We start from the raw sequence: 25,828 nt of genomic DNA, 5'->3' as shown, positions 1-25,828 counted from the left end.
CAAAACAAAGATCACCTAACTCCAAGGATCTCTGGCTTCATAGGTCCTTAGATTTAAGTTCTCACACAAGAAGCTAGCTGCTAAGAGACCTAAACCAAGTCATTCCTTCACAGAATTCTCCATAATTCTCATGACTGAAAGAGCCTTCACAGACTCATGGGGGTTAAGGAGCTTGAGATACATGGAGTAAATAAGTTATTTTTATTGAGCTAAATTCTCACTGTGTAGCCCAAACTAGCCTTGAACTTGTAATCCTCTTGTTTTAGTGACCCCAGAACTGGGGATACAGAAGGGTGTCACCATGCCTGACTCAAGAAACTACCTAATGAATCAAGGTCTACTTCCACTTGAGCATGTCTACAATCCCAACGCCTGGAAAGTGGAGGCAGGAAGATCAAGAGCTCAAGATCATTCTCAACACAGAGATATTTGAGCCCAGTCTGGGCTAAAAGAACTTGTCTCTAAAACAAACAAAAATCTACAGGGCAGACTGTGAGCTGGGACTGATGTGAGTGTACGGTCCCTGCCACCGGGTTAAATTAGGAGAATCCCATTTTGAAGAGCTAAACTGGGTGTAGCAGTGCCCACACCTTTATTCCCAAAGGAAGCAGAGGAGGCAGTCAGATCTCTAGGTTCAAGGCCAACCTGGTCTACACTACAACCTGGTCTAGGCTAGCCAGGGCTACATAGTTAGTTCCTGTCTCAAAAAAGTAAAAGTAGTTGAAGACTTGTCTCAGTACAGTGAGTTCAAAGTCAAACTTCCTATGTCTCAAACAGAAAAGAAAAAGTCCTGGGGATATGATGATGGGCAGAATGCTGCCGAGCATCTGTAGAGTACTGCTCACTGTGTTAAGGCGCCAGTTAGCAACGTAAGTTTAATTCCTGGGACCTACACAAAGATGGAAGGACAGGACTGACCTGACAGAGTTGTCCTCTGATGTCTACAGGCACACTGAGGCACACGTTTAAGCAATTTTAAAAAGATAGTTGGCAATAAATCCTTAAAAATAAATATAAATAAATTTGTTGGCCCCACAGTGCTATTCACTTCCTAGCTCTTTGTTAAATTACTTATCTCCACACCTCAGTGTCCCCAGCTGTCATATGTAATAGTATTATATTACATATGTGTACTATGTAGAATTTATTGTAAGACTTAGATTAATGTACTTAAAGTGTTTAGAGCAGGCACACATCATAAAGTGTGTGATGTACACACTTTATGCACATCAGCCGTCATTATTAGCTGTAGTCATTAACCACTTGGGAGACTTCAGCTGGCTTTGGAATCTGAGCATCCACCTGGAAAGGCCTGTCTAGGAGTGTCTTCTGAGTATGATTTGCATAACGGTTGAGGGCCAGCTGATGTCAAGGGCTTCTTGAAGTTCTAGGTCAGCTGTATCCTTGGAAGTGGTTCTATCTGCAAGAGAGTCAGTTGTCCCACCAACTCTGCTTCCTACTCAACTGATAAAGCACCAGGAAGTGAAACAGCTGAAGCCCTGTGCCTCTAGTTTACCCCTACCTATCTCATCCCACCTCCATTTCCTTATCTTTCTTTTCACCTTTCATCTCCTATCTTTTAGGACTCTCAGGACTGTGACCAAACATAGCAAAGTATGATTCTTCCACGCCCCCTCCTCCAAATTCCCTTATTCCATTTATATCCATCCTGTGTACGCAAATCATTTCTCTCCCAAACAGAGCAAATTCTCAGATTCTGAAAATGTTTCACCAAAAGGTCGGTAAACTTGTCACAGAATCCTAATAATAATATTTGAACCAGAAGTTTTGTTTGGGAAGTTTAAAATAGTCCCTCAGGGTGCTTGCTTCAGCGGCACATTACTAAAAGGATATAGAGATTAGCATGGCTGCTGTGCAAGGATGACATGCAAATCCATAAAGCATTTTCTATTTAAAAAATTAGTCTGGGTGGTGGTGGCATACACATTTAATCCCAGCACTCGGAAGGCAGAGGTAGGTGAATCTCTGGGTTTAAGGCCAGCCTGGTCTACAGAGTAAGTTCCAGGATAGCCAGGGCTACACAGAGAAGCACTGTTAAACAAAATAAAACAACTAAAAAAAATAGTCCTAAGGGAAGGGAGACCCCCAAGGAGAACTTGTCTCTCGGAGGAAAAATTAACCTGGGAAGACTTTGAAAGCCTGCTGTGTGGTCATCTATGGCCTCATTCTGACGTCCAAATTGTTCTGGGACCCTCCACTGGGGTTGGGGCAATCCCAGTTTCAGACCACCCTTTCCTCCCACGTCCAACCTCACTCTCTCAGCTGCTTCCCTGGATGTTGCATCACGGAGGATGATGAAATCAACCATCAGTGGATTTTACCCGTGGATGCAATAAGCTGAAAGACCAGCAAGGGTCATTGTCACTATATTTTCAACTACCAGAACTTTTATCTATACTTTCTCGCTATGGGGTAGGAGCAGGGAGCTGGAATTTTTAAGTTAAATTTCCAGTCCTTGATTATACTGGTTCCCTAAAAAAAATCACTACCTAAATCCCACAGAACCAATGACTACCTCAGGTTAAGTGGCCTGAGGAATTAAGAGGTTCTTCAGCATTCTTACCCCAAAGTGCCCTTTCCTCAGTGAGGCCTGCCGGAAGCAGTAATTTCTTACCCTGCCCTTACAGGGCTTCTTAGGTCACAGAGTACTTGTTATAGCTACCAGGAACACCCAGTGAAAAAAACACGATTTTCCACGGAGGGGAAGAAATGCCTTGTACTTACATAGAAGGCATCACACAAGGTCCAAACTTCAAATCTGAGTTCACCATAGGATTTGGAGATGAATGAGTGCTGTTTTGGTTTTTCCTCAGGCAAGAGGAAGTGAGGAAATTAGAGTGGGGTAGGTTAAGATTAAAGCCTTGAGAGGCAAAAATATCAGACAGATTATACAGGAAGGAACTGGGGATGTTATTAATTTAAATGTCTATTACTTCCCTGCCCCTTCTGCAACCATCTCTGTTCCTGGAGAGCAATGACATATGGGTCCCAACCTGGGCCTCTAGCCACAGCAACCTTACCACTCACTTCCCCTGGGACAGAGGCAGCATACCTGGCCTCTCCGAGGAGCCAGGGTGATGCAGGCAGGGGAATCCCACCTGCTCTGAGTCACCTGCCAGTATAAAGGGCGGGCCTTACAACGCAGGGAACCTTAAAAAGAGACTGTGAGACAAAGGGAAGGAAAACAGGAAGCAGCTTAGAAATCAGACAGAGTCAGACTCAGAACAAAAGGAGGCGGATTGAGACTCCACAGCTCAGTGCAGATCACAGAGTCAGCCAGACTTGAGAAGCAGGCAACAGGATGCTGGATTGCAGAGCTGTAATACTGCTGTGGCTGCTGCCCTGGACCGCTCAGTGCCTGGCCATACCTAGGAGTAGCAGTCCTGACTGGGCTCAGTGCCAACAGCTCTCTCAGAGTCTCTGCACACTAGCTTGGACTGCACATCCACCAGTGGGACATATGGTAAGTGTCAGTGCCAGGAACCAGGCAGGACCCTTCCAAGTCTTCCAAGTGTGTAGGTTTAATGTGAGATGTGGCCCTGGGTGGAAACTGGAGGGTTGAAGGCCATTGTGAAATGAGAGAGAACAGAAGACTGGGGCTTCTGGGAGAGGCTTTGGCCAAGGGTCCAATGCACAGTATAAACCTTGTTTCTTTCTTCCCACTTTCCATTCCAGGATCTACTAAGAGAAGAAGGAGATAAAGAGACTAAAAATGATGTCCCTCATATCCAGTGCGGAGATGGTTGTGATCCTCAAGGACTCAAGGACAACAGCCAGGTACCACCAAGATGATGTTAGTATGTCTAGGAGAGGGGGGGGAGAAAGGAAGCTGGGCATCATAAAGACCACTCATCTCTGCCTGAGATGATGAAGAAGCACAGTGGGCTTGAAGCTGGCCTGAGCTATGTGCAGTAAGCTTTAAGGCCACAGCCTGAGCTAGGGGGATGATGTTGAAAGAGAGAGAGAGAGAGAGAGAGAGAGAGAGAGAGAGAGAGAGGAAGAGAGGAAGAAAGAAGGCAGGCAGGGTACTGGTACTACCCATTGCTTTCATCGCTTTCTTCTTTCCCTAGTTCTGCTTGCAAAGGATCCACCAAGGTCTGGTTTTTTATAAGCACCTGCTTGACTCAGACATCTTCACAGAGGAGCCTTCTCTATTCCCCGACAGTCCCGTGGGCCAACTTCATAGCTCACTACTGGGTCTCAGCCAACTCCTCCAGGTATGAGCCAGGGATCTGGAGAACGGGGCTACAAGTATTTGAGACTGATGCTGGGAGCTTAGTACCTGGAACCCCTTCTGACTATGTCATGTGCTTTTAGCCAGAGGATCAACATTGGGAGACCAAACAGCTGCCTAGCCTGAGTCCCAGCCAGCAGTGGCAGCGCCCCCTTCTCCGTTCCAAGATCCTTCGAAGCCTCCAGGCCTTTGTGGCTATAGCTGCCCGGGTCTTTGCTCACGGAGCAGCTACTCTGAGTCCTTAATGCCAACAGCTTAAGGATGGCATCCAGGTTCCTGTGGCTACAATGATAAGAGGAATCTATCAATCCAGGCATCTACAAGCTAACTAGCCCATCAGGACCTTTTCTTGTTTCATGTAAAAGGCAAGGACAGCTTTATAAACAAACAAAAGAACCAAAACAAAACCCAGAGCAGACAGCACCCTAGAGGAAGGAGATGGAGAAGAGGAATATAATCCTGCTCTTTGCCATGGAAGCTGGCAAGCAGCTGCATGGCAGAAGTGGGGAGGGGAGCACCAGAGAAAGTAAGAAAGCTCAGAGCATCAGAAAAAGTGAGCCCAGGCTTTGGCCAGTATCTGTAAGAAAAACAAGAAAAGGGAAAAGCTACACTTCTCTGAGGGACTCAGGAAATATGTAGTCTTGCTGTGCTGCAGACAGCAGCCCTGTAACTTCCTGCTTAGTCCCATAGTTCTAATGGAACCTAGTCACTAAGAGCTAACCTAGCTACCAATATGGCCTGACTCACGATGCTGACCTGAGACAAAGCTGCATATTTATTAAGTGGGAAGGGAAACTTCGGTGTTATTTATCCTTGTAGCAATTTCGATGGTTGTTATTTATTATATTTATATGAAAATTTGTATTTTTTTCAATAAACACTTATTTATGTGGCTCTCTGAATCTAATTTCTAAGCATCATTGGGAAAGAAAACAGATGAGAAATAAAACAGACCACAAAAGCAGGGCCAAGTAATAACAACATGAACCCAAGTCTACTCTGCCATGTCAGAGAGTGACCAAAGTGTCCTGAGCTCTGAATGGACACGCTTGTGTTGAGTTCCCTAAATACCACTATAGCAGCTACACTGCTGAACATGTATGTTCTTTTTTGATGTATGTGTGTGATAGCCGTCTGTGTATATACATACACAGGTTCACTTTTGTGTGCACGTGCATCACGGAGGCCAGAGGCTGATGTTGAGTATTCTCCTACGCACTCGTGCACATGCATGCTCTCATTATGTCGTCTTGGCTGGCACTGAACTCGGCACAGATCTGCCTGCCTCTGTCTTATTAATGCTGGAGCTAAAGGCATGAGCCACCTCACCAGCTCTGTCTACTTTATATATTGAGTCCCTTGAACCTGCACTTAGCAACTGACTCATTGTACCTTGCCAGTTTGCTCTGGGGATCCTGTCTCTGCCACCCAAGCACTGGGATTACCATCCATTATTTATGTGGTGCTGGAGCTCCATCTCAGTTCTTCACACATGCCTTGCTAGGGCTTTATCCACTAAACCATCTCCTCAACTCCCCTGACTTCAGTTTCTGTTTTTGTTTTTTTTTTTTTTAAATGTATTTATTATTTATATAGTGTTGTGCCTACAGGCCAGAAGAGGGCACCAGATCTCATTATAGATGGTTGTGAGCCACCATGTGGTTGCTGGGAATTGAACTCAGGACCTTTGGAAGAACAGCCAGTGCTCTTAACCTCTGAGCCATCTCTCCAGCCCCTGACTTCAGTTTTAAAGTAGGGTTTCATATAAGCCTGTCTTAAATTTATGGCAGTTTTCCTGCCTCAGTGCTGGCTCCAGTTTTTGGTGTTTGTTTTTGAAATAGGGTATTGCTATGTAGCCCTGGTTGGTGCAGAACTCCCTGATCTATTGACCAGGATGGTGTCCAACTCAGAGCAATCCTCTTACTTTAGCCCTCCAGTGCTGGGATCACAGGTATGGCACCAAAACCAGCAAAATTTTGGTTTGGCTTCTCAGACAGCCCAGACAGGCTTTGCACTTGTGGCAGGCATTCTTCCTCAGGCTCTCAAGCACAGGCTTTCTAGACACGAATCACCATACCTGGTTTCTGCAGTACAGTCTAAGAGAAATAGGCTTTCTCTCTCAGTATTGCTTCTTTGATGGCTAAGCAGACATTACACAGGGTTCAGGAAGTGGGTAGCCTACCTATAGGCAGCATGTTCCCTGACCCATTGCTTTTGGGACAGGGTTTCTCTGTGTAACCTTGGCTTGGTTTTCCTGGACTTACTTTTAGACCAGGCTGGCCTTGAACTCAGATACCCATTTGCCTCTGCCTGGTGTCTTTCTTCTCTGATTTCATGGCCAAGGGTATAAATATCTAATCAAGTGCAGGAATCCAGATCACCACAGAATCAAGCCAGAAAGCAATTCTATTACAGTGCTGGGAATTGAACCTAAAGTCTTCTGTATGCTAGGCAAGTGCTCACCCACTGAGCTGTAGCCCTAGCTCAGAACTTCAGTCTTCAGCAGGCTGAGCATTACAGAAGATGAAGGTAATACCCAAGGCATTTGGTTTTCACTTTAGGCTATCTCTAGATCCATTCAGAAGGAAGAGAGCTTAGTACTTGAGTTAAAACCTTAGCTTCAAAATAAAAGAATGAGGAGGAAGACGAGGAGGAGGAGGGCAAGGAGAAAAAGCCACCATCACATCTTTAACCCCACTCAGGAGGCAGAGGCAGAAGGATCTCTGTGAGTTTGAGGCCAGGCCCAAAGAACCAAAAGAGAAAGGGTGGGGAATGGAAGAGGGTGCAGTGGCACACGCCTGTAATCCCAGCACTCTAGCAGGCAGAGGCAGGCGGATCTCTAAGTTTGAGGCCAGCCTGGTCTACAAAGTGAATCCAGGACAGCCAAGGCTACACAGAAAAACCCTGTCTCAAAAAAAAGGGGAGGGGTAAGGGAGGAGGATTAATGAAAAAAAAAAAAAAAAAGAGTCCCTGGACTTGAAAATAGGACAAGGAAGGACACATGGGAGGGTTTAAAGGGAAGGTGAAATGATATATCATAATCTAAAAAAAAGTGAAAGGCACTAGTGACTTCATTCATTCATGTATGTATGCTTTCAAGACAGGGCTTCATTTTATATCTCTGGCTGTCCTGGAACTTGCTCTGTAGAGAAGGCTGGCCTTGAACTAACAGAGATTCTCCTGCCTCATTCTCCCAAGCACTAGGACTACAGGTATTTGCTACCACATCATGCTTATTTCCTTTATTTTCACGGCCTGGACATCAAAGGACATGCACTTTGCTGGTGAGATACACTCAGATGACTGGGGCAGGTTAGATCATGAGTTTGTTGTCAGCCTGTATAACAGGCTGGCCTTGAACTCAGAGATCTGCCTAATTCTGCCTCCTCAAGTGCTGGGACCACAGGTGTGCACCATTGCACCTGGCCAGGTTTGTTTTTTTATTCAAGAGACATAGACTCATGCATGTGAGACTGTCTTGGAATATGCACCCTGGGCTGAACCTTGCACTCCTGATTCTGCCTCTACATCTCAAGTGCTGGGATTATAGGCACTGCCCTGGTTAGATCCAGTTTATGCCTTGACTTTGCCACCAACTAGCTGAGTAATAAAGAAAGCTATATGCCTATACCTTCTCTGCCCAACAGTCCAAGGGACATAAATGGCTGCACCGACCTGAGGAAAGAAGGAATGTGACAAGAGACATATACTGAAGTGGGTATGAGAGAAGCGACAGTTGATGACCAAATGCCTATATGTTGCTGGCCTTGCTGTCCCAAGGAATTAGCTTTCAAAAAAGGAAAAGCACCAGATTTTGGAGAGCAGACACATCCACATTTTTGTTGTTGTTGTAACGAAAGTTTATTATGATGTACAAAAGACTCCAAGTCAACAGTTCATTCTAGCTATCACAGCACAGAGGAGGGCATTACATCAGGAAACCCAGGTGTTTACAGAGGAATGGAAGGAAGCAGTGCTGTTACCTGCGGTTCAAGTCTCTCTTTCTGTGTCCCACTATATCACCCTGGCTGGACATTAAGTAGATCAGACTGGCCTCAAGCAGAAAGGATCCACCTGCCCCTTCAGTGCTGGGATTAAAGGCACATTCTACCCTGCCTGGCTTTGCTGGATTTCTCAATTTCACCTGTTGGCCAAGGGGCCTTTCTCTCAACGACTTTTGTTGTTAGCTCCCTGAGTTTCTTCTGCCCCTCTTTGTATGCCTTCCCCATCCACTCCATTGCTGGGCATGTCCTGCTTCCCCTTCTCCCGATTATCATTAACCCTTTCCTGAACAGGGCTGCTCTGACACACTAGGTAGAAAATGGTCACGGCTCTTCACGCGTCATGTTCATTTACCACTCAGGCTGTACCACAAGGACACCTTAGAGCAACTTCCCCTGCTCTCAGGTTCCCAGGCAATGACTAAGGCACAAGGACGTTCAGGGGCCTCTGACAACACTTCAATGCTCTCAGACCCAGGAAATTTGACCTTTGCCCAGGTCACACAGAAGGAAAGGAAGCTTTTCTTTCATGTTAACAATGTACTATACAAAAGAAGTGATGGCATCTTAGTAAATGAGCTAACATGCAGCGCTTCTCTTCAAACACTCAGTTCTACTGAACACTATAAAAAGCAATTCCCAAGTGCTCAGAAACCCTACCATCCAAGCCTCTAGGAGTGATTATCTCAAGCACTAGGGGAGTGGAGATGAGGCAGCATAAAGCAGCAAAGCTCACATCTTCATTAGAGAATCAGGGTCATTTTGTATTGGAGGAATTGAGAAGGAAAAGTAATTGTATTGGCCATGCTTTTCCTCAGGACAGAGTTGCACAAGGTGGGCTGAAGCAGACAGCTCTCAGCCTCTACAAGAAAAGAAGGAAATTTGGAACTGGAGTCAGTAGTGAAGGGAGGAGAAAAGGAAAGGGTTAGTTTGGACTTGAAGTAACCAGGAGAACTGAAGGGCTTGGGGTATGGCTCAGTGCCACTGTGGTTGCATACCATGGGGAAGGCTCTGGATTTGACAAGAACCAGGATAACAGAATTCCATCCATCTCTGAACTTCCAACTAAGGCCCAATGCTGGTTCACACCAATTTAGCTAATTATCAAAACATTAACATTCTTCCATACTGGAAAGATACCACTGCCTTGGACCCTTTAAGAACCTCCTAAATGTCCTGTCCTGTCCTCAGGAACCCTGTGTCTCCCAGCAAGGCAGGCAGCCTCAGGATTCTAGTGAGACTATGGCCAGCATCTTCTGACTCTTTTGGTACCTTCAAAACCATGTTATGCTTTTACCTCTTACTTCAAAGTTCACGGCAAACCCAGCCTAGAAGGCCTCATTTCCCACTGTCGGAAGCAGCATCCTGATGGGGGAGATAGGATGGACAAAACGGGAGTGTCGCTCCTAGTCATCAGAAGGAATCAAGGGTCCATCCACATCAAAATGGCTAGGGCGGGATGCGTAAGCCTCATCAATGATGTTCTGACCAGCCAAGAGTGGGTCACCGTTGGGCATGATATCATCAAGACTTATGTTGTTGTTTCTGAAGACTAGGTGATACAGAGAGAAACATCAGGCTCTGATCCAACTCAGAAGCTTCCAACTCTATCGGGGAACGCACAGCCTGGGACTGAAGGGGCTCTTAGGAAATGGAAGAAACGGGTGGGGCTGGGAGACACTTGCATTTCCTAACAAAACACATCATCAGAAAATGAATGAGGAACTTGGAGCTCATTTTTTGGTAATGGGTGAGAGAGATCACTTACTTTCCATATCCACTGTGTTCAACTGCTGCAGATCATCAGGCAGCTCTGGCTCTGGGAATAATGACAACGCAGGGCTGGGGTCTGGCTCCAGCATCACTCGTGGAGTCGCACACACCTCTGTGCCCAAATCCAGCCCTGACTCCAGCAGTGTCTGTAATTCCAGGGCTTTTTCTATTTCCATCACTGACATGGGCTCTGGATCCACCTCTAAGGACTCCAGGTCTGGATCTGGTTTAAGCTCCAGAGGCTGCTGCAGCTCGTCCACCTGTCTAGGTATACCAGGACAGAAAATGGGACCAGATTCAGTGGGTGAAATAAAGTGACGATCACAGAGCAAGCAGGGCTGCCTATCTAGTCTGAGAAAGTAGCAGAGAGCTAGGTGTCTTGTTCACACCTTTAATCCCAGCACTCAGCAGGTGGAGGCAGGCAAAGCTCTTTGAGTTTGAGACCAGTCTGGTCTATGTACTGAGACCCCTGGCCTTGGGGTAGGGGTTCAGAAGATTGGTAAAGACCATGAGCCTTGTAATCAAGATTTTAGGAGACAGGGTCTCATTGTAGTCCAGGCTGGCCTTTAAATCTCTACATAGCCAAGGCTACACAGGAACTTCTGTTACTTCTGCCCTCTAACTCCCAAGTGCTGGAATTAGAGGCACAAATGACCATATCTGGCCTGGAAATCATGCTTGTTAGAGTCTCAGTCCTCTCACTTACTCATTAAGTAGATCTCAGATTATCATTTACAGCTTTTTAAACATTTATTTTTATTTTCTGTGCATAGGTCTTTTGCGTGTGTGTGTAGTGAACCGCATGCACATGTGTGGAGCCCGGAAGAGAGCATCAGGTCACCTGGAAACGGAGCTATGAGCGATTGTGAACCACCTTGTGGGCACTGAGTACTGAACCCAGATGTTACGCAACATTATCTAACTGCTCTTAACTGCTGAACTAGCTCTCTAGCCTCCCAGACTATCACTTAAATGGGAACAATGATTTGTAAAAATTTGTGAGAGGCAACAGGATGGTTAAAAGTGGAATTTTAGATTTGATTTATACATTCAATACAGTTTCTAGCAAATGCCACTCTTCCCAGAAATAGAAGTAACAAACTTTATTGAAAAAGCCCTTAGTACAACTGGAGGCTGGGCATAATGATACACGCCTCTAATTCCAGCCCTTGGAGGGAAAGGCAGGAGAATCAGGGGTTCAAAGCCAGCTATAGCCATATAGTGTGTTTGATGTATACATGAGACCTTGTTTCAAAACAATAGCTAACATAGTAAAATAATACTAAGATAGAGTGTCCAAAATTGTACCAACATAAAACCGTAGACACATGGGCCAATGAAACAGAAGATAGGCCCAGAAAATAGATCCATTAATCAAGAGCCAGCTAATTTTTGATAGAGGTGACAAAAATATAGGAAGAAAGAAAGCACAGCCTCTTCAATAAACTGGACATCCATTTGCAGAAGAATGAAACTATTCACCACATACAAAAATCATGGAACCAGAAAAACATCTGAGCAGGTAAAGGCAACTACTACCAAACCTAACACTTGAGTTCAATCCCACGAACCACGTGGTAGAAAGAAGAAACCAACTCTTGCAAATTGTCCACTGACCTCCACACACATGTTGTGGTATGCATGTATATGTGCACACATACATGCAACACATACAAAAATAAATACGATGTAAAAATCAACACAGGGGGCCTGAGAGAAGGCTCAGTGGTTAAAAGTGCATACTGTTCAGCAACAGCAGGAGTGCAAGTGACAATAAGAATGCTCCCAGCACCCATGCAAGATGGTTCAGGAGTGCCTGTAACTCCAGCTCCAGGACTCCAGTCCTCTCAGAATGGAGGGCTCTGGTTCCACAGGCACCTATACTCATACATATACACCACATGCACACATATACATAATTTAAAATAATAAAAATAGATTTTTTTATTTTTTTTGAGATAGGGTTTCTCCATGTAGTCCTGGCTATCCTGGCACTCTCTTTGTAGACCAGGCTGGCCTCAAACTCACAGAGATTTGCCTTCTTCTGCCTCCTGAGTGCTAGGATGAAAGATGTGCACCACCACAGCTTGGCTATAAAAAAAAATCTTAAGCATGGCATGATGGTGCACACTTTTAATCTCAGCACTCAGGAGGCAGAGGCAGGCAGATCTCTGTGACTTTGAGCCAGCCTGGTCTACAAAGCAAGTTCCAGGAAAGCTAGAGCTACACAGAGAAATTCTGTCTCAGGAAAAAAAAGTCAACACAAAAGAATCAAAGACCTAAATATAAAACTTGAAATTATATATTAAAGAAAATCCCAGGGCTGGAGACATGGCTTAGTGGTTAAAAGAGAGTACAGCTCTTGCAGAGGACCTGGGTTTAATTCCCAGCACCTGTACTGAAAAAACTCATAACTGCCTGTAACTGCAGATTCTGCAAGAGGAAACCCTCTTCCACACACCACCCCACGCAGATACATATGTATAATTAAAAATGAAATAAATATCAAAAGGAAAAAAAACTTGAAACACAACATAATCCTGAAAGGATACAAAATAAAAGCAAAAATAGACCAAATGCAGTTAAATCAAACTAAGAATGGTCATAGCAAAAACAACAATCTGCCAAGTTAACAGACAACTTGCAAATAGAAAATAATACTTATAAACTATTCACTCAACAAGGAATTAATAACCAGGAGTTATAAGGAACTAAAAACTCAACAGTAAAAAAGCAAATAAAGAAATGGATTGATGGCTCAGTGGTTAAGAGCACTGGCTGCTCTGGCAGAGGACTGGGGTTTGATTCCCAGCACCTGCATGGAGGCTCACATCTTTTCCAACTCCAGTTCCAGAGGATCTGACACCCTCCTCTTCTGGCCTCTGAGGACACTGAACACATGTGGTGCACAGGCATGGAGACAAACATATAAGTAAAAATTAATATATCTTTGAAAAGTAAATAATCTCAATTACAAATGGGCCAAAGATCTATTGTTTTTCTTTGAGGCAGGTTTCATTATGTAACCCAGTCTGGCTTCAAATGCTCAATCCTCTGCCTCATTACAGGCACATGGCACCACACTTGGCTTGGGCTGGAGATCTGCATAGACATTTCTCAAAAGAAGATACACAAATGACAAAGTATATGAAAAAAGAATGTTTAACTTGTCATCAGGAAAGTGTAAATCAAATCTACAATGTGTGGTGGTGCACGCCTCTAATCCCAGCACTTGGGAGGCAGAGGCAGAAGGAGCTCTGTGAGTTCAAGGTCAGCCTCATTTACAGAGTGAGCCAGAGCTGTTACACGAGAAACCCTGTCTCGAAAAACCAAAACCAAACCAAAACAACAAAAACAAACAAACAAACAAACAAACACAAAAAAACAAAAAGAACCAAAAATGTCAGGTGGGACGGCTTATGCCTGTAATTAAAAAGTTTAACAATAAGCCAGACAATGGTGCTGTAAGTCTTTAATCCCAGCACTCAAGAGGCAGAGACTGGATCTCCATAAATTTAAGGCCAGCTTGGTCTATAGAAAGAGTTCCAGGACAGTCAGGGCTATGCAGAGAAACTCTTTGTTGGGAAAAAAAATCAGGCACCGTGGCACACACCTTTAATTCCAGCACCTGAGAGGCAGAGCCAGTAGGATCTCTATGAGTTCAAGGCCAGCCTGGTCTACCTATTTTGTTACAGGCCAACAGGAACTCTGTCTCAAACAGAACAACAACAAAACAAACCAATCAACTAACTGCTCAATCAGTAAATGAATGAATGATCTGACAGACCTAGGTCATTCACTAGCCATGTACGCTCCATTATGCTACTTCATCACATTGAAACTGCTTCTTTATCTCAAACATCACAGGACAAACAGGAAGACTCCACAAAACCAGAAAACACACAAAACATTTAGGCCAGTACCCAGCAAAAACTTTTAATAAGTATGACCACCATTGCTATTCCCTACCCCGGGGTCTGCACAAGGATTTAACACTTTCTTTTGGAAAATCTCGTGCTATGCTTGCTGTCTCTTAGAAGGGTCCCATTAACAAGAGAGGTTATGTTCAGTACTATCAGGGAACTCAGATGGAGACAGCAGAAAAGATGGCAGCGGAAAACCATGAGAGAGGAGTGATTCCAATGGGGAAAAACCCTAGAAGTTGGTGGGTTAGGGAGAGGCGAGGGAGGGATTAAAACCTAGCAGGCTAGAGGGTCTGTGAGTGAAGGGTTTGTGTCTCACCTGTTAGAGATCACGATGAGCCTATGTTTCAGGTATTTCCTCTGTTCTTCAAAGTTAACTGTGGGGACACAGATGGGGTGGGGGTTGGAGAGATCAATGTGTTGGACAAACAGGTCAGAGTTTCCCTAGTATAAGATGGCCCAGGAGAGGCTGGACAGATGTCTCAGCAGTTAGGAGTGCTTGGCTGTTCTTCTAGAGGTCTTGAGTTCAATTCCCAGCAACCCCATGGTGGCTCACAACCATCTATAATGTGATCTGGTGCCCTCTTCTGGGTGTGCAGGCGTACATGGAAAAAAAAAAAAAAAAAAAAAAAAGATGGTTCTGGCAAGTGCAACCTCCCCTCCCCCATTAAGGAGCATGCGCCACGGACAAATGTGCCCTGGGTGTGCCCTGGTGTGAAAGGAGGGAGCTGGATATCTGAGAACGCTTTCATTCTAAGAAGGATGGGTGTCAGTGATGCCAACCTTTTTCCTGGTAGTAGCTCCCGAAAGCTTCATCTCGAGGGATTCTGGGATAGAGGAAGCGCAGCGGGTTCTCAGGAATGTTCTCGTCCGCAAGAACCTGGTAGTGGCGGATGATCTCGGTCAGGGGGAGAGACTGCAGCACTTCCTTGGTGTAGGGCTCCACGGAGTAGATGAACACTTTATCTGCACAACAGACAGACAGATAACAGAGGTGAGACTAGGCCTGGATTCCCTGCCCTAGCTGCCCAACCCCAAACAAGGCCCGCAGAAGCCCAGGGAAGGCAAAGGGTCAGAAGTGAGAGGGGCCGTGGGAGCCTGGCTGAAGGTAGAGGTTGCAGGAATGATGGGGGTGGTGCGGCAGTGGCTGACCATCGTCCTGGTGCTCCACCCAAGAGCACGTAATGCCTCCTTCTGAAGTTTCACTAAAGCGCAGTAGAAAGGTGCCAGAGACTGTCTTCTTCAACAGCCGTCGTTCCTGGCTCCGGCTCAAGAATCCCATGATGAGCCTGGAGCAGACAAAGCCATCGTAAGAGCTCAGGGTCTGGGTCCAACTTGTACAGAAGTGGGAACTGTTTGGCTCTGTTTCTGCCACTTACAAACTTTAAAAAAAATATTTATTTGTTTATTTAGTGTTCTGCCTGCATGTACTCCTACATGCCAGAGAAGGGCACCAGATCTCACTATAGATGGTTGTAAGCCAGCATGCGGTTGCTGGGAATTGAACTCAGGACCTCTGGAAGAATAGCCGGTGCTGCTAACCTCTGAGCTGTCTCTGCAGCCCACTTATAAAACTTCTCATATTAATCAAATCATGTAACTTTGGTGACAACACTCCTGCTCTCAAGACGTGAAGTGTGAGGATGTCGCAGGGACATACTGATGGGGGTGATGGCTCAGCAGCTGAAGGCACCTGCCACCAGGCCTGACCACCTGCGTTCACGCTCTAGGACCTCCATGGGGCGGACATGGGCGAGAGAACCTATTCCTGTGAGCTATCCTCCGTCCTCCACATGACATACACACATACACACAAAATAAATACATAAATATGTAATAGAGCTGAGCCTTTAATCCTAGCACTTGGGAGGCAGGCTGATGTAGGAGTCTGAGGCCAATGTGGTCTACATTGAAAGTTCTAGGACTGACAAACAGTTACATTATATATAGAGACTCTGTGTGTGTGTGTGTGTGTGTCTGTGTGTGTGTGTGTGTCTGTGTGTGTGTGTCTGTGTGTGTGTGTCTGTGTGTGTGTCTGTGTGTGTGTGTGTGTCTGTGTGTGTGTGTGTGTCTGTGTGTGTGTGTGTGTGTGTCTGTGTGTGTGTGTGTGTGTGTGTGTGTCTGTGTGTGTGTGTGTGTGTGTCTGTGTGTCTGTGTGTGTGTGTGTGTCTGTGTGTGTGTGTGTCTGTGTGTGTGTGTGTGTGTCTGTGTGTGTGTGTGTGTGTCTGTGTGTGTGTGTGTGTGTGTCTGTGTGTGTGTGTGTGTGTGTGTCTGTGTCTGTGTGTGTGTCTGTGTGTGTGTGTCTGTGTGTGTGTGTGTGTGTGTGTGTGTGTGTGTGAAATAACATCCCCAGGTGCTACAGGCCAGGGTATCTATTCCCAACTGTGTTCACTGAGCAAGTTCATAACTTACCTAAGGCTGGATTTCCTGCTGGGACTGACACAGGACTCTGTGGTTGTAAGGACTACATGAGTGCACCCAGCAGGTTATCCTTGATATTCACTATTACTAATGGGGACTTGCACCGGTTTTTGGGTGCCAGAGCCCACTCCTAAGCCCCGCTGGGGCAGACATGCCAGGGCTGAGCAAGGCCTTACCCAGCATTCCAGAGCTCTCTCAGGTGGTCATGGACCAGTTCCAGAATCTTGTCCAGCCATGTCCAGAACGGGATCTTGCCAGGGGGGCTCTCTCGCTGGAGGAGGGATGCAAATGCAGGAAGGGATGTGGAGTAGCTTGGTGTGGTGAAGGTAGGGGCAGGGGACTGAAGGGACCCAGGCTGCAGGGAGTTACCTTACTAAAGTCTACCCAGGACAACAACGCATCCTCCATCTTGCAGTTCTTTCCTGTGGGCCAGAGTCACAGTGTTTGGATGACTGAAGGAGGCCAAGGCCGGGGCAGATGGTCTGGGATAGGACACTGGGTAGAGGCAAGCTAAGCGGAAGGAAAGGCTGGGAGGAAAGAAGACTGTACCAAATAGCTTGTTCCTCAGCATGCCCAGCTGCTCAGAATTGAGGCCTCGGCCAACATAGGAGGAGAACTGCCAGCTGAGCACAGGCCCCAGCAAGCTCCAGGGGGCTTTCGGAGCTTGGCAGAAGAACTGCTGGTTCTGGGGGGTGGGAGAGTGAGACAGCTTGGAAGCAGCCCTTCCCCACAAGACTCCGCTCCTCTCTATCCCACCCCTGTTGGCCTCATCCTCCTACCTGGGGAGTTGAGTTGAGCATGTTGAACCAGAGAATGGAGGCCCAGGCGATGGAGAGCTGGTTCATGTTAGAGATGATCACTACAGGGAGAGTGTCCGTCTGGGAAAGAGACAGGAGTCATGCTGGAGAACGGGATGTTTCTTTTGTTTTTAAAGATTATGTATCGTGTTCTGCCTGCATGTGCACCTTCACATCAGAAGAAGCACCAGATCTCATTATAGATGAGCTATGAGCTACTCTTATAGTTAGCTGTGAGCCACCATGAGGTTGCTGCAAATTGAACTCAGGACCTTTGGAAGAGCAGCCAGTGCTATTAACCTCTGAGCCATCTCTCTGGCCCCAACATGTTGTTTGTAACTGCAGACATCTCCCTCGGAGGCTTGGGGTGCCCCAGGACACCTCTATAGCTGCTCTGTGTGCCTTCTGCTGCCTCTTTCCTTCTCTTCCTCACCTTCAAATCCATCTTCAGACCCTGGTAGATGTATTTCACCACGAAGGTGACAACGTGTAGCTCCTCCGTCACCGGCAGTGGCCCCTGGAGAGTCACAGTGGTCAGAGCTGCCCCGGGTAAGCGGCCAGCCTCAGCTCTGCTCAGGTGAGTCAGTGGCCTCACCTTATTGCTTCCCTTTCCTGATCCTGAAGAGCGCTGCTCCACCAGTGTCTGTGAATTCAGGAGAAAGACAGTGCCAGGGTGGGGACCCAGGGGCCAAGGCCTGGAAATAGTCCAATTACTGCTCCTTTGGATTAGATACTAATTCTATTAACCATTCTTACCAAGAAGCCAAAGTCCCAAATTAAGCCTTGTCTCTGGCCCTTGTCAGGGGTCAAGGTTTTTTGGTTTGAGGTTAGAATGTTGAACTTCCGGAAGCTGCTCCAGGGAGAAGATATATGAAGACATGGGGCAGAGTTAGTGTCTGTCCTGTCTCTCTCCTTCCTTCCTTCTTTCTTTAAGATAAGGTTTCACTATGCAGCCCAGGCTGGCCTTGTGTTTCCAGGATCCTAAGTCCTGAAATTTCAGGTATGTTCCACCATGCCATGCTGACATGGTGGAAGGAGAGAACAGACTCCCATTAGTTGTCCTCTGACCTACACATACTTTCATATTTTTCTCTTTATCATGTATGTGTATACTCTCTGTCTTTTTGTAAGTAAAATAAAAAAAAATCAACTTAGCAGGAAAACAAAAATTTCACTTCATTTCAGACTTCCCCCTCTCCCTTTATTGCTACCCCCCCCATCTCCTTCCTCCCTTGAACTCCCACAGGTTGACACATGTGATTGTGTTGATCATACATGCAGTGTGCTTGTCTTCATCAGGTACTTACCCTGGTAACTCTGAATTCCTGAAAAGAAAGAGAAAACCAAATCACTGGAAGGTAAGAGTGTTAGGGATTTGGTCTTGGTGATCAGACAGACCTAGGTTCAAACTGCCCCCTAGAGCTCACTAGTCACATGGTGGCATGGTCTGGCAGAAGAGAAGCGCTATCTCTGACTTCATGTCCATATTGGCAATTGGGAGTGTGAGAGGTGCTGGTTGGTGCCTGGTATGTGCTTAGTGGGAGGGAAGTGTTTTCATGTCTGTAAGGTGGGATGGATGGACAGAAGACAGTCTGAGGGACTCTCTGTGTACTTCTCTGACACCAGCCCATGCCTACTGGCTATCTTAGTCAGACCCTTCAGCTGCCTCCACTTACCTGTCAACGAAGACTTCTGCGCTGAGTGATTCATTGCCCTCCTGGAGTCTCACCAGCAGTCTGGGGAAACAGATGATTGGATACAGTGGTCAATCTCAAATTCTTGATAAGGCCAGATGTGTAGAAAAAGGGGGGTAGGAGGAAGATTAGAGCCAGGTGGTGGTGGCATACCCCTTTAATCCCAGAAATCAGGGAGGCAGAGACAGGAGGACCTCTATGAGTTTGAGGCCAGCCTGGTCTACAGAGTGAGTTCCAGAACAGCCAAGGCTACAAAGAGAAACCCTGTCTTGAAAAACCAAAAACGAAAGAAAGAAAAGAAAAAGGATGGAAGGGGTTAAGAGAAGGTAAACTTAAGGGAAAGAACTCTTTTTTTTTTTTTAAAGATTTATTTATTATGTATAATATTGTGTTTGCATGTACGCCTGCATGCCAGAAGAGGGCACCAGATTTCATTATAGATGGTTGTGAGCCACCATGTGGTTGCTGGGGATTGAACTCAGGACCTCTGGAAGAGCAGCCAGTGCTCTTAACCTCTGAGCCATCTCTCCAGCCCCAGGAAAGAAATCTTCATGAGCAAAAGGACCTGCAAATTCAGAACCGGCACAATGGCAGTGTGGGAAAAATGAGGCAGGGGCTTGGAAATGCAACCTTGTTCGCACAATGAACTTGCTCCCAGTCTTCAGGATGAGGGGTCGGTGTGGAGTCTGGGGCATGCAGGGCTGGGTCTCCACCACAAAGGACCTAAGGAGAGAGGGCAGGAGGGAGGGTAAAAGCTTAGTGTCTGTAAAGCCCGCTCCCCATGTTTCTTTCTTTTTTCCTCTGCCACAGACCCACCCAGTCCACCAGACCTTTGGAGCAGGCGCTGTAGCAACTCTGTGACTTGGGCATTCTGCAGGTCCACCCCTTTGCTAAACATGTCCCCTTCATACTTCAGCATGTGACTCATTTCCTTCAACTGTCTCAGCAGCTGCCGAAGGTGGAACAAGAGCTTTGCTCCAGCTGTCAACCTGGGTGGCAGAGTCCGGGAGACAGAACATGTAAGTTTCTTGGGCTCCCATTGTGGTTCTGAGTATCCTCTATTCAATTATGTAGCTATAAGTTAATTAAGCACTGTCATTCTACTCTTAAGATAGGAGCCTGCTGGATAATGCAAATCAAGCATCTTGGAAGTGCCTAGTTCCAACCAATTATGTGCACCTATTCTTGGAGCCCCTCCCCCAACTCCTTATGGGTATACAGCCTTTGTTCTCTGGTATTAAAGTTGAACTAGCCATCAGCTGTTCCTGGGGTGATACCTGTATGGTTCTCATAGGCATGCTTCTCTTATCGTCCCTACCCCTCCTGACTTGGTCCCCTGCCTCTCCTGACTTTGTGGGCTACTGGGAAGCAGCCAACAGGTAGGAGGAGAATCACAGACCCCATTTTTTTTTTTTTTTTTAACTATGTGTCCCAGGCTAGCCTGAACTGCTTCTCATGTCTTTGCCTCCCTGGTCCCCAGCACCATACTAAAGCCTAAAAAAATGTGCCGACAGCCTTAGAGATGGCACAGTGGTAGAGGTAAAAGTAAGCACTCATCAAGCAAGCTTGGCCATCTGAGGGGTATCCCTGGAACCCACATAAGTGTCAGTAGAGAAAGAATTGAGTCCACAAAGTTGTTCTCTGACCTCCATACATGTACCGGAGCACACGCATGCCTTCCCCATCATACAGACACAGTAATAGAAAAATTAAAGTTTAAGAAACGGGGTCTGGAGAGATAGTTCAACAGTTAAGAGCACTCACTGGCTGCTCTTCAAGAGGACTTGGGAACTGGGTGTGGTGGCATTCACCTGTAATTCCAGCACTTGGGAGGCGGATCTCTGTGAGTTTGAGGCCAGCCTGGTCTACAAAGTGAGCCCAGGACAGCCAGGGCTACATGAAGAAAAAAAAAAAAAAAAAGGAGAACCTGGATTCCAGCGCCCACATTGCAGCTCACAACGGTCTGTTCCGGGGACTCCAATATCCTCACACAGACATACATGCAGGCAAAACACCAATGCAAACAAAAGTAAATAAATCATTAAGTGTTTTACATCGTGAGACCTTGTCTCAAAGGCAAACAAAACAAAACAAAGGGTGGAGATGATGCTCAGTGAGAGACCATGACTGTGGATGAATCCATTGCTTTCCAAAGCAAAGACTGGACTTGGTCTCCCTGAGTTATGAGGACAAATTATAGCAGAATAAAGCCACAGTCAAGAGGAGACTGCAGCATCGCTTGCTGCTTCCCACCCTTCCATTCTCCTTCTGTGCTGGCAATCAACCCAGGACTTCAGGGCTTCAGGAGAAGGACTCTACCACTGAGCTCCATCCAGCCCTTCGCTTGCTGTACCAACAACACAACATACCGAGCACCATGAGGATGAGATCCGTGTGTGCATGAGGGTGGGAAAGACACAGCTTTTCCTCTTACCACTGTTCCAGCTGTTCCAGCTGCAGCTCTGGTGGTGGGGCTCCAATGCAGGATCTCTGCTGCTGGGCCTTCCACTCATCCAGTTTTGGCAGCAGCAGGTCGACCAGGGTGGTCAGTCGGCCTACTAGTGCTTTGGAGGTGTCCAGGACCTCCTGGGAAGGAGGATGTGAGGGGTAAGCGCCGCCCCTCCTCATCCAGCTGATGGAGAGGACAGGAAGTCCCCCCAGAGTACCCCCCGACCCTCTCATCCCAGGCCCCTGCTGCCCACCCTGGGCTCTGCCCTTTACCTTTCTCTTTTTGTCCACGTCGTTGGCGGTTGCCTGTAGCTGTTGCAGCTGTTCCCTCTGATGGGCATCCAGAGATGATGTCTTCTCTGAAAGGCAAAACCAAGAGTCAGATCACAGGTTCTTTCTGCCTAGGTCTCAGTAGGAAATTTTAGATGGGGAGGAAGGGAGAACCAGGCAAAATACAGGCACATGGGGTTCCACAGGCAAACTCTGGGTGGAGCGGGAGCCCACTTGACCTATGAAAGCAGTTTTGTACTTAAGCCCTCCGTCACTAACTATTCTTCAGTTCTAGCTCCAGTCCACCCTCCACAACATGTGCTAGTACCTCTGCTTTGCCTATGGACAGGACAACTGATGCTGCCATGTACAGCAGAGGGTGACCATGCTACTCGCTGGAGCATTCAGCTTCTGTCCTCCTCTACTCTAGGTCCCCAAGATGGACCCTGTCTTTCTCCCACTTTGAGTGGACCTACTTTGATTGTAAACTGTGTATCTGAAGCTGAAGACATCATGCAGGTCTTTCAGTTGCCTGATAGATCTCACCAGCACCTGTAGAGATGAGGCCCCAGTGAAGCAGCTTCAAAGGGTAGAAAAGCTGTGTCCTCTCCACCTGACACCTGACACATCCACTGACCTCAACCACATTCTGTAAATCCAGGATTCGGGAGTCAATCTCAAGCTGCTGACTCTCCACGGCTGCTTCAGGAGCTGGCCTGGCCTGCATCTGAAATAAAAGGTTTTGAACTCTCACTTGTGCTTTGCTTTGTTTTTTGAGGCAGGTTTTTTCTGTGTAGCCCTGGCTGTCCTGGACTCTGTAGACCAGGCTGGCCTTGAACTTAGAGATCCACCTGAGTGCTGAGATTAAAGGCGTGCTTTCTACCACTGCCACCACCTGAACTCTTGAGTTTTCAAGCTTAAAGTTGGGACTGAAATGATGCTGCAGGATGTGGGGAGATCCTGGTTTGAGAGATGTTCCTGAGTTGTCTCCATGCTGCCTTTCTATGCCAGGAGCTTTTACCATCACCTTACCTGTTGAGCCCTTTGAGCCTGATTCAGAATTCTTTTCTCTTCCAGAAGAAGATTAAAGATCATCTCAGCCAACTCGGTAGGACCATTGGGTAAGGTCTAAGCAGGGATAACAAAAGGATCAATCCCACTTAACTATCTTAATGACCTGCCAATCCAGAGGCCCTGCCATCAGTTTCTCTAGTAACCTCCCCTCTTCAAGGTCGCTGCGTGGTTCCTGCCTGTACCTAGACTCAGTCCTTTACTCTGCCAGCGATGCTCCAAGTCTAGACTCTGTCCTCCTCTCCCCAGGCCTGCTCCCCTCCTTTTGCATCTTTAGGACCCACTCTGTACCCAACTCAAGGCGAGTCCCACTCTGTCGTCTCCCACCCTTCCAAGTACCTGAATGTCCCGGCTGAATTTCCGCAGGTTATGCTGTAATAGAAAGCAATCAGGGTCTGAGCTGTAGTGGTCCCACTGGTTCAGTTGGTCCATAATGTTGAAGTATAGCATGTTAGCCTTGGAATGATCACTTCCTAGTGCAGCTTCCCTCCTGAGGACCAAGTATGACAAAGGCTTTAAAGTGCTGCTACTCTGAGACCTCCGACCCCTCCCAGAATGTCTCTAGGACCTGTGGGCTCAAGAAGAAAGAACCACTTGAACTCCCGAAGCCCTCACCAGTTCTGGTCTTCGATCCAGACAGCCAAGTGCTGCCGGACATCCATTGGCAGGAAACTTTTTGAGTACAGCTGGTGCAGCTGGTCCAGAAATGGGAGGTCAAGGTTCTGCAACATCTCCCACTGTGCCATCTGGACTCTGAATGGAAAGGATGTCAGTTCTCAATTGCATACTTTATTGAACCAAATCACACACAGTCTCATGATATATTTATTTATTGTTTGATTTATGAAGCAAACAAACAAATCCAGGGTCTCACTCCATAACCAGATAGCCTGGAAATTGCAGCAATCCTGCCTCAGCCTCCTAAGTGCTAGGATTTACCGGTGGGCCACCAAGTCTGGCTGTGTGTTTTTTGTTCTAATTTAAAATGTTTTAATTATATAGTTAAGAAATACATAAAAGGAGCATGGCATAGTGGCCATACCTGTAATCCTGGCACTTGGGAAGCAGAGGCAAGACGGATCTCTGTGAGTTCGAGGGCAGCCTGTTCTACAAAGTGAGTCCAGAAAAGCCAAGGCTACACAGAAAAACCTGTCTTGAAAAACAACAAAAACATACATAAAAGGATCTGGAGAGTTGCCTCAGTGTTTAAGAGCATTTGTTGTTCTTCTAGAGGACCAGAGTTTGATTCCTAGGGTCCACATGGTAACTCACAACCATTTAAACTCCAATTCTAAGAGATCTGATACCTTCTTCTGGCCTCTGAGGTTATCAGGCATTTAAATGGTATGGCTAAATGCATGTAGGCAAAACTCATACACATAAGTTCTTTTTTGTTTTGTTTTTCAAGATAGAGTTTCTCTCTGTAGCCTTCGCTGTCCTGAAACTCACTCTGTATACTATGCTGGCTTTCAACTCACAGAAATCCACCTTTTTCTGCTTCCCAAGTGCTAGGATTAAAAGCATGCGCTACCACCACCCAACTAGACTGTAACATTTTTATGATTTCTGTCAATACCTGGTTTTTGAGTGAATTACCAAATTTATGAAGACCCAGAAATTTCACACAAAACTGCCACATGGCAGGCAGTGCCATGAGAGTTTCCCCCACATTTTTCCTTCTCACTGCTATCTCTTATCTATTCTTCACCTGCTCCCATCAGTCTGCCTCTCTGATGACAATCTACAAGTACAGCAGAATATCACTAGGAATCATTTTATTGAAAAAAAAATTTTTTTTTAAGGCAGATCTCAGGGAACCCTGCAGAAAAGGGGAAAGAAGGACCATAGGAGCCAGCGGGGTTGAGGACACTAGGAGAACACAGCCCACAGATTCAACTAAAGAGGGCTCAAGGGGCTCACAGAGACTGAAACAGCAATCATGGAGTCTGCATGGATCTGTGCAGGTCCTCTGCAAAAAAAAAAAAAAAAAAAAGAAAAAGAAAAAAGCGATGGTTGTTAGCTTGGGGTTTTTGTGGGACCTTAACAGTGGGAGCGGGGTGTGCCTCTGTCTCTTTTGCCTGGCCTCGGGACTCTTTTCCTCCTGTTGGGTTGCTTTGTCCAACCTTGATATGAGGGTTTGTGCCTTGTCTTATTGAAATCCTGTTATGCAATGTTCAACTGGTATTATCGGGAGGCCTTTTCTTTTCTGACAGGAAACAGAAGAGCAGTGCATCTGGGGGCGGAGGGATGTGGTCAGGATGTTATTATGTGAGAGAAGAATAAATAGAAAGAATAAAAGCCTTATTTTTATTGCACTCCGAGCCTAAAAGATCAGGAGAAACGGGGCTGGAGAGATGGTTCAGCGCTTGAGAGCACTGACTGCTCTTTCGTCGGACCTGGGTTCTATTCCCCGCACCCATACGGTGGCTCAAAACCACCTAACTCCCAGTCTCAGGACATCTGATGCCCTCTTCTGGCCAACTCAGGCATTGCACGCATGTAGTAATAAGACAAAGCAAGCTAATTAAATAAGAAGCAAGCAAACAAGTAAATAGACACGCAGAGCAGGGGGTTAGAGCTTTGGCTTATGACAAGGAACATACCCCAGGCTTGCGGAGGAGTTTCGGAAGGAAGTCGATGGGGCTGAGAAGTAGAGCTATGCAGGGGTGTAACACCCCGAAAGGGGCTCGACTTCAGCCAGACATTAAAAGCCCTGTCTACAGGGGCATCCCCCAAGCCAGGAGCCCTTCCCGGGAACAAGCTCGCACCCCAGCTCCGCATACCCTTCCGGGGCCTGTACCTTCTGAGGGTCCAGTGCCGCTCCGTCCAGGGGCTCCCGCTGCAACTTCCAGCCCTTCGAGGGGCTCGGGCACCCTCTTCCCACCCCGCCCCGACTTGGGCTGACCCCGACCGTGAGCGGTGGAACAGCGCGCACCGCTGCGGACGCCAGCGTTCGCCGTTCCGGGCTCTCCGGGGCGACAGGCGTCTCAGCCACGCCCTTCCCCCATGTGACGCTCTCATTGGCTGAGACATAACCCCGCCCTCTCTGGGCTGAACAAGATGCTTGAAACCACACCTCCGACTTCAGTGATTGGCGGAGAGGCTCACATTAGCGCCCGCCCCCGTGCCCGAGAGGGGCGGAGCCCAGTTAAAGTCACAACCTAGAACTCGAGCA

The 25,828-nt window shown here is 46.8% G+C and overlaps 2 protein-coding genes across 6 annotated transcripts; one reads left to right on the top strand and one right to left on the bottom strand.

The window, feature by feature from the left end:
* Nucleotides 1-521: 521 nt before the first annotated feature.
* Nucleotides 522-5,142, top strand: Il23a (interleukin 23 subunit alpha). Its single transcript, XM_021654788.2, has 4 exons — nt 522-3,484; nt 3,697-3,798; nt 4,092-4,238; nt 4,339-5,142. Exons 1-4 carry the CDS (start codon nt 3,323-3,325, stop codon nt 4,498-4,500), a joined length of 573 nt encoding a protein of 190 aa, XP_021510463.1. The 5' UTR covers nt 522-3,322; the 3' UTR covers nt 4,501-5,142.
* A 2,949-nt stretch (nt 5,143-8,091) lies between these two features.
* On the bottom strand, nt 8,092-25,654 carry Stat2 (signal transducer and activator of transcription 2). 5 transcript variants are annotated; one of them, XR_002477056.2, is made up of 25 exons: nt 25,454-25,653; nt 23,269-23,406; nt 22,993-23,143; nt 22,615-22,710; nt 22,220-22,309; nt 22,059-22,134; nt 21,586-21,671; nt 21,299-21,450; nt 19,695-19,853; nt 19,495-19,587; nt 18,847-18,906; nt 18,478-18,495; nt 17,927-18,020; nt 17,766-17,813; nt 17,604-17,687; nt 17,153-17,251; nt 16,923-17,058; nt 16,743-16,795; nt 16,550-16,644; nt 15,105-15,241; nt 14,736-14,918; nt 14,272-14,329; nt 10,025-10,293; nt 9,554-9,808; nt 8,092-9,118 (listed from the first exon to the last, which is right to left on the bottom strand). XR_002477056.2 is itself a non-coding variant. In XM_021654790.2 (24 exons), the coding sequence occupies exons 2-24, from the start codon at nt 23,397-23,399 to the stop codon at nt 9,663-9,665; spliced, it is 2,514 nt and encodes an 837-aa protein (XP_021510465.2). In that variant the 5' UTR covers nt 23,400-23,406; nt 25,454-25,653; the 3' UTR covers nt 8,092-9,662. The 5 variants fall into 5 exon arrangements, 4 of the variants coding, with proteins under 4 accessions (XP_021510465.2, XP_060227824.1, XP_060227822.1 ...); XM_021654790.2 differs by having other exon boundaries at nt 8,092-9,808; XM_060371841.1 differs by lacking the exon at nt 25,454-25,653 and adding an exon at nt 25,257-25,430 and having other exon boundaries at nt 8,092-9,808.
* Between the last annotated feature and the right edge of the window lie 174 nt (nt 25,655-25,828).

The sequence above is a fragment of the Meriones unguiculatus genome, chromosome 18 (genome assembly GCF_030254825.1).
Source record: "Meriones unguiculatus strain TT.TT164.6M chromosome 18, Bangor_MerUng_6.1, whole genome shotgun sequence".
Classification (NCBI taxonomy): Eukaryota; Metazoa; Chordata; class Mammalia; order Rodentia; family Muridae; genus Meriones; species Meriones unguiculatus.
The sequence above is the reverse complement of the archived record's forward strand: the minus strand, read 5'-3'. Positions and strand labels throughout refer to the sequence as shown.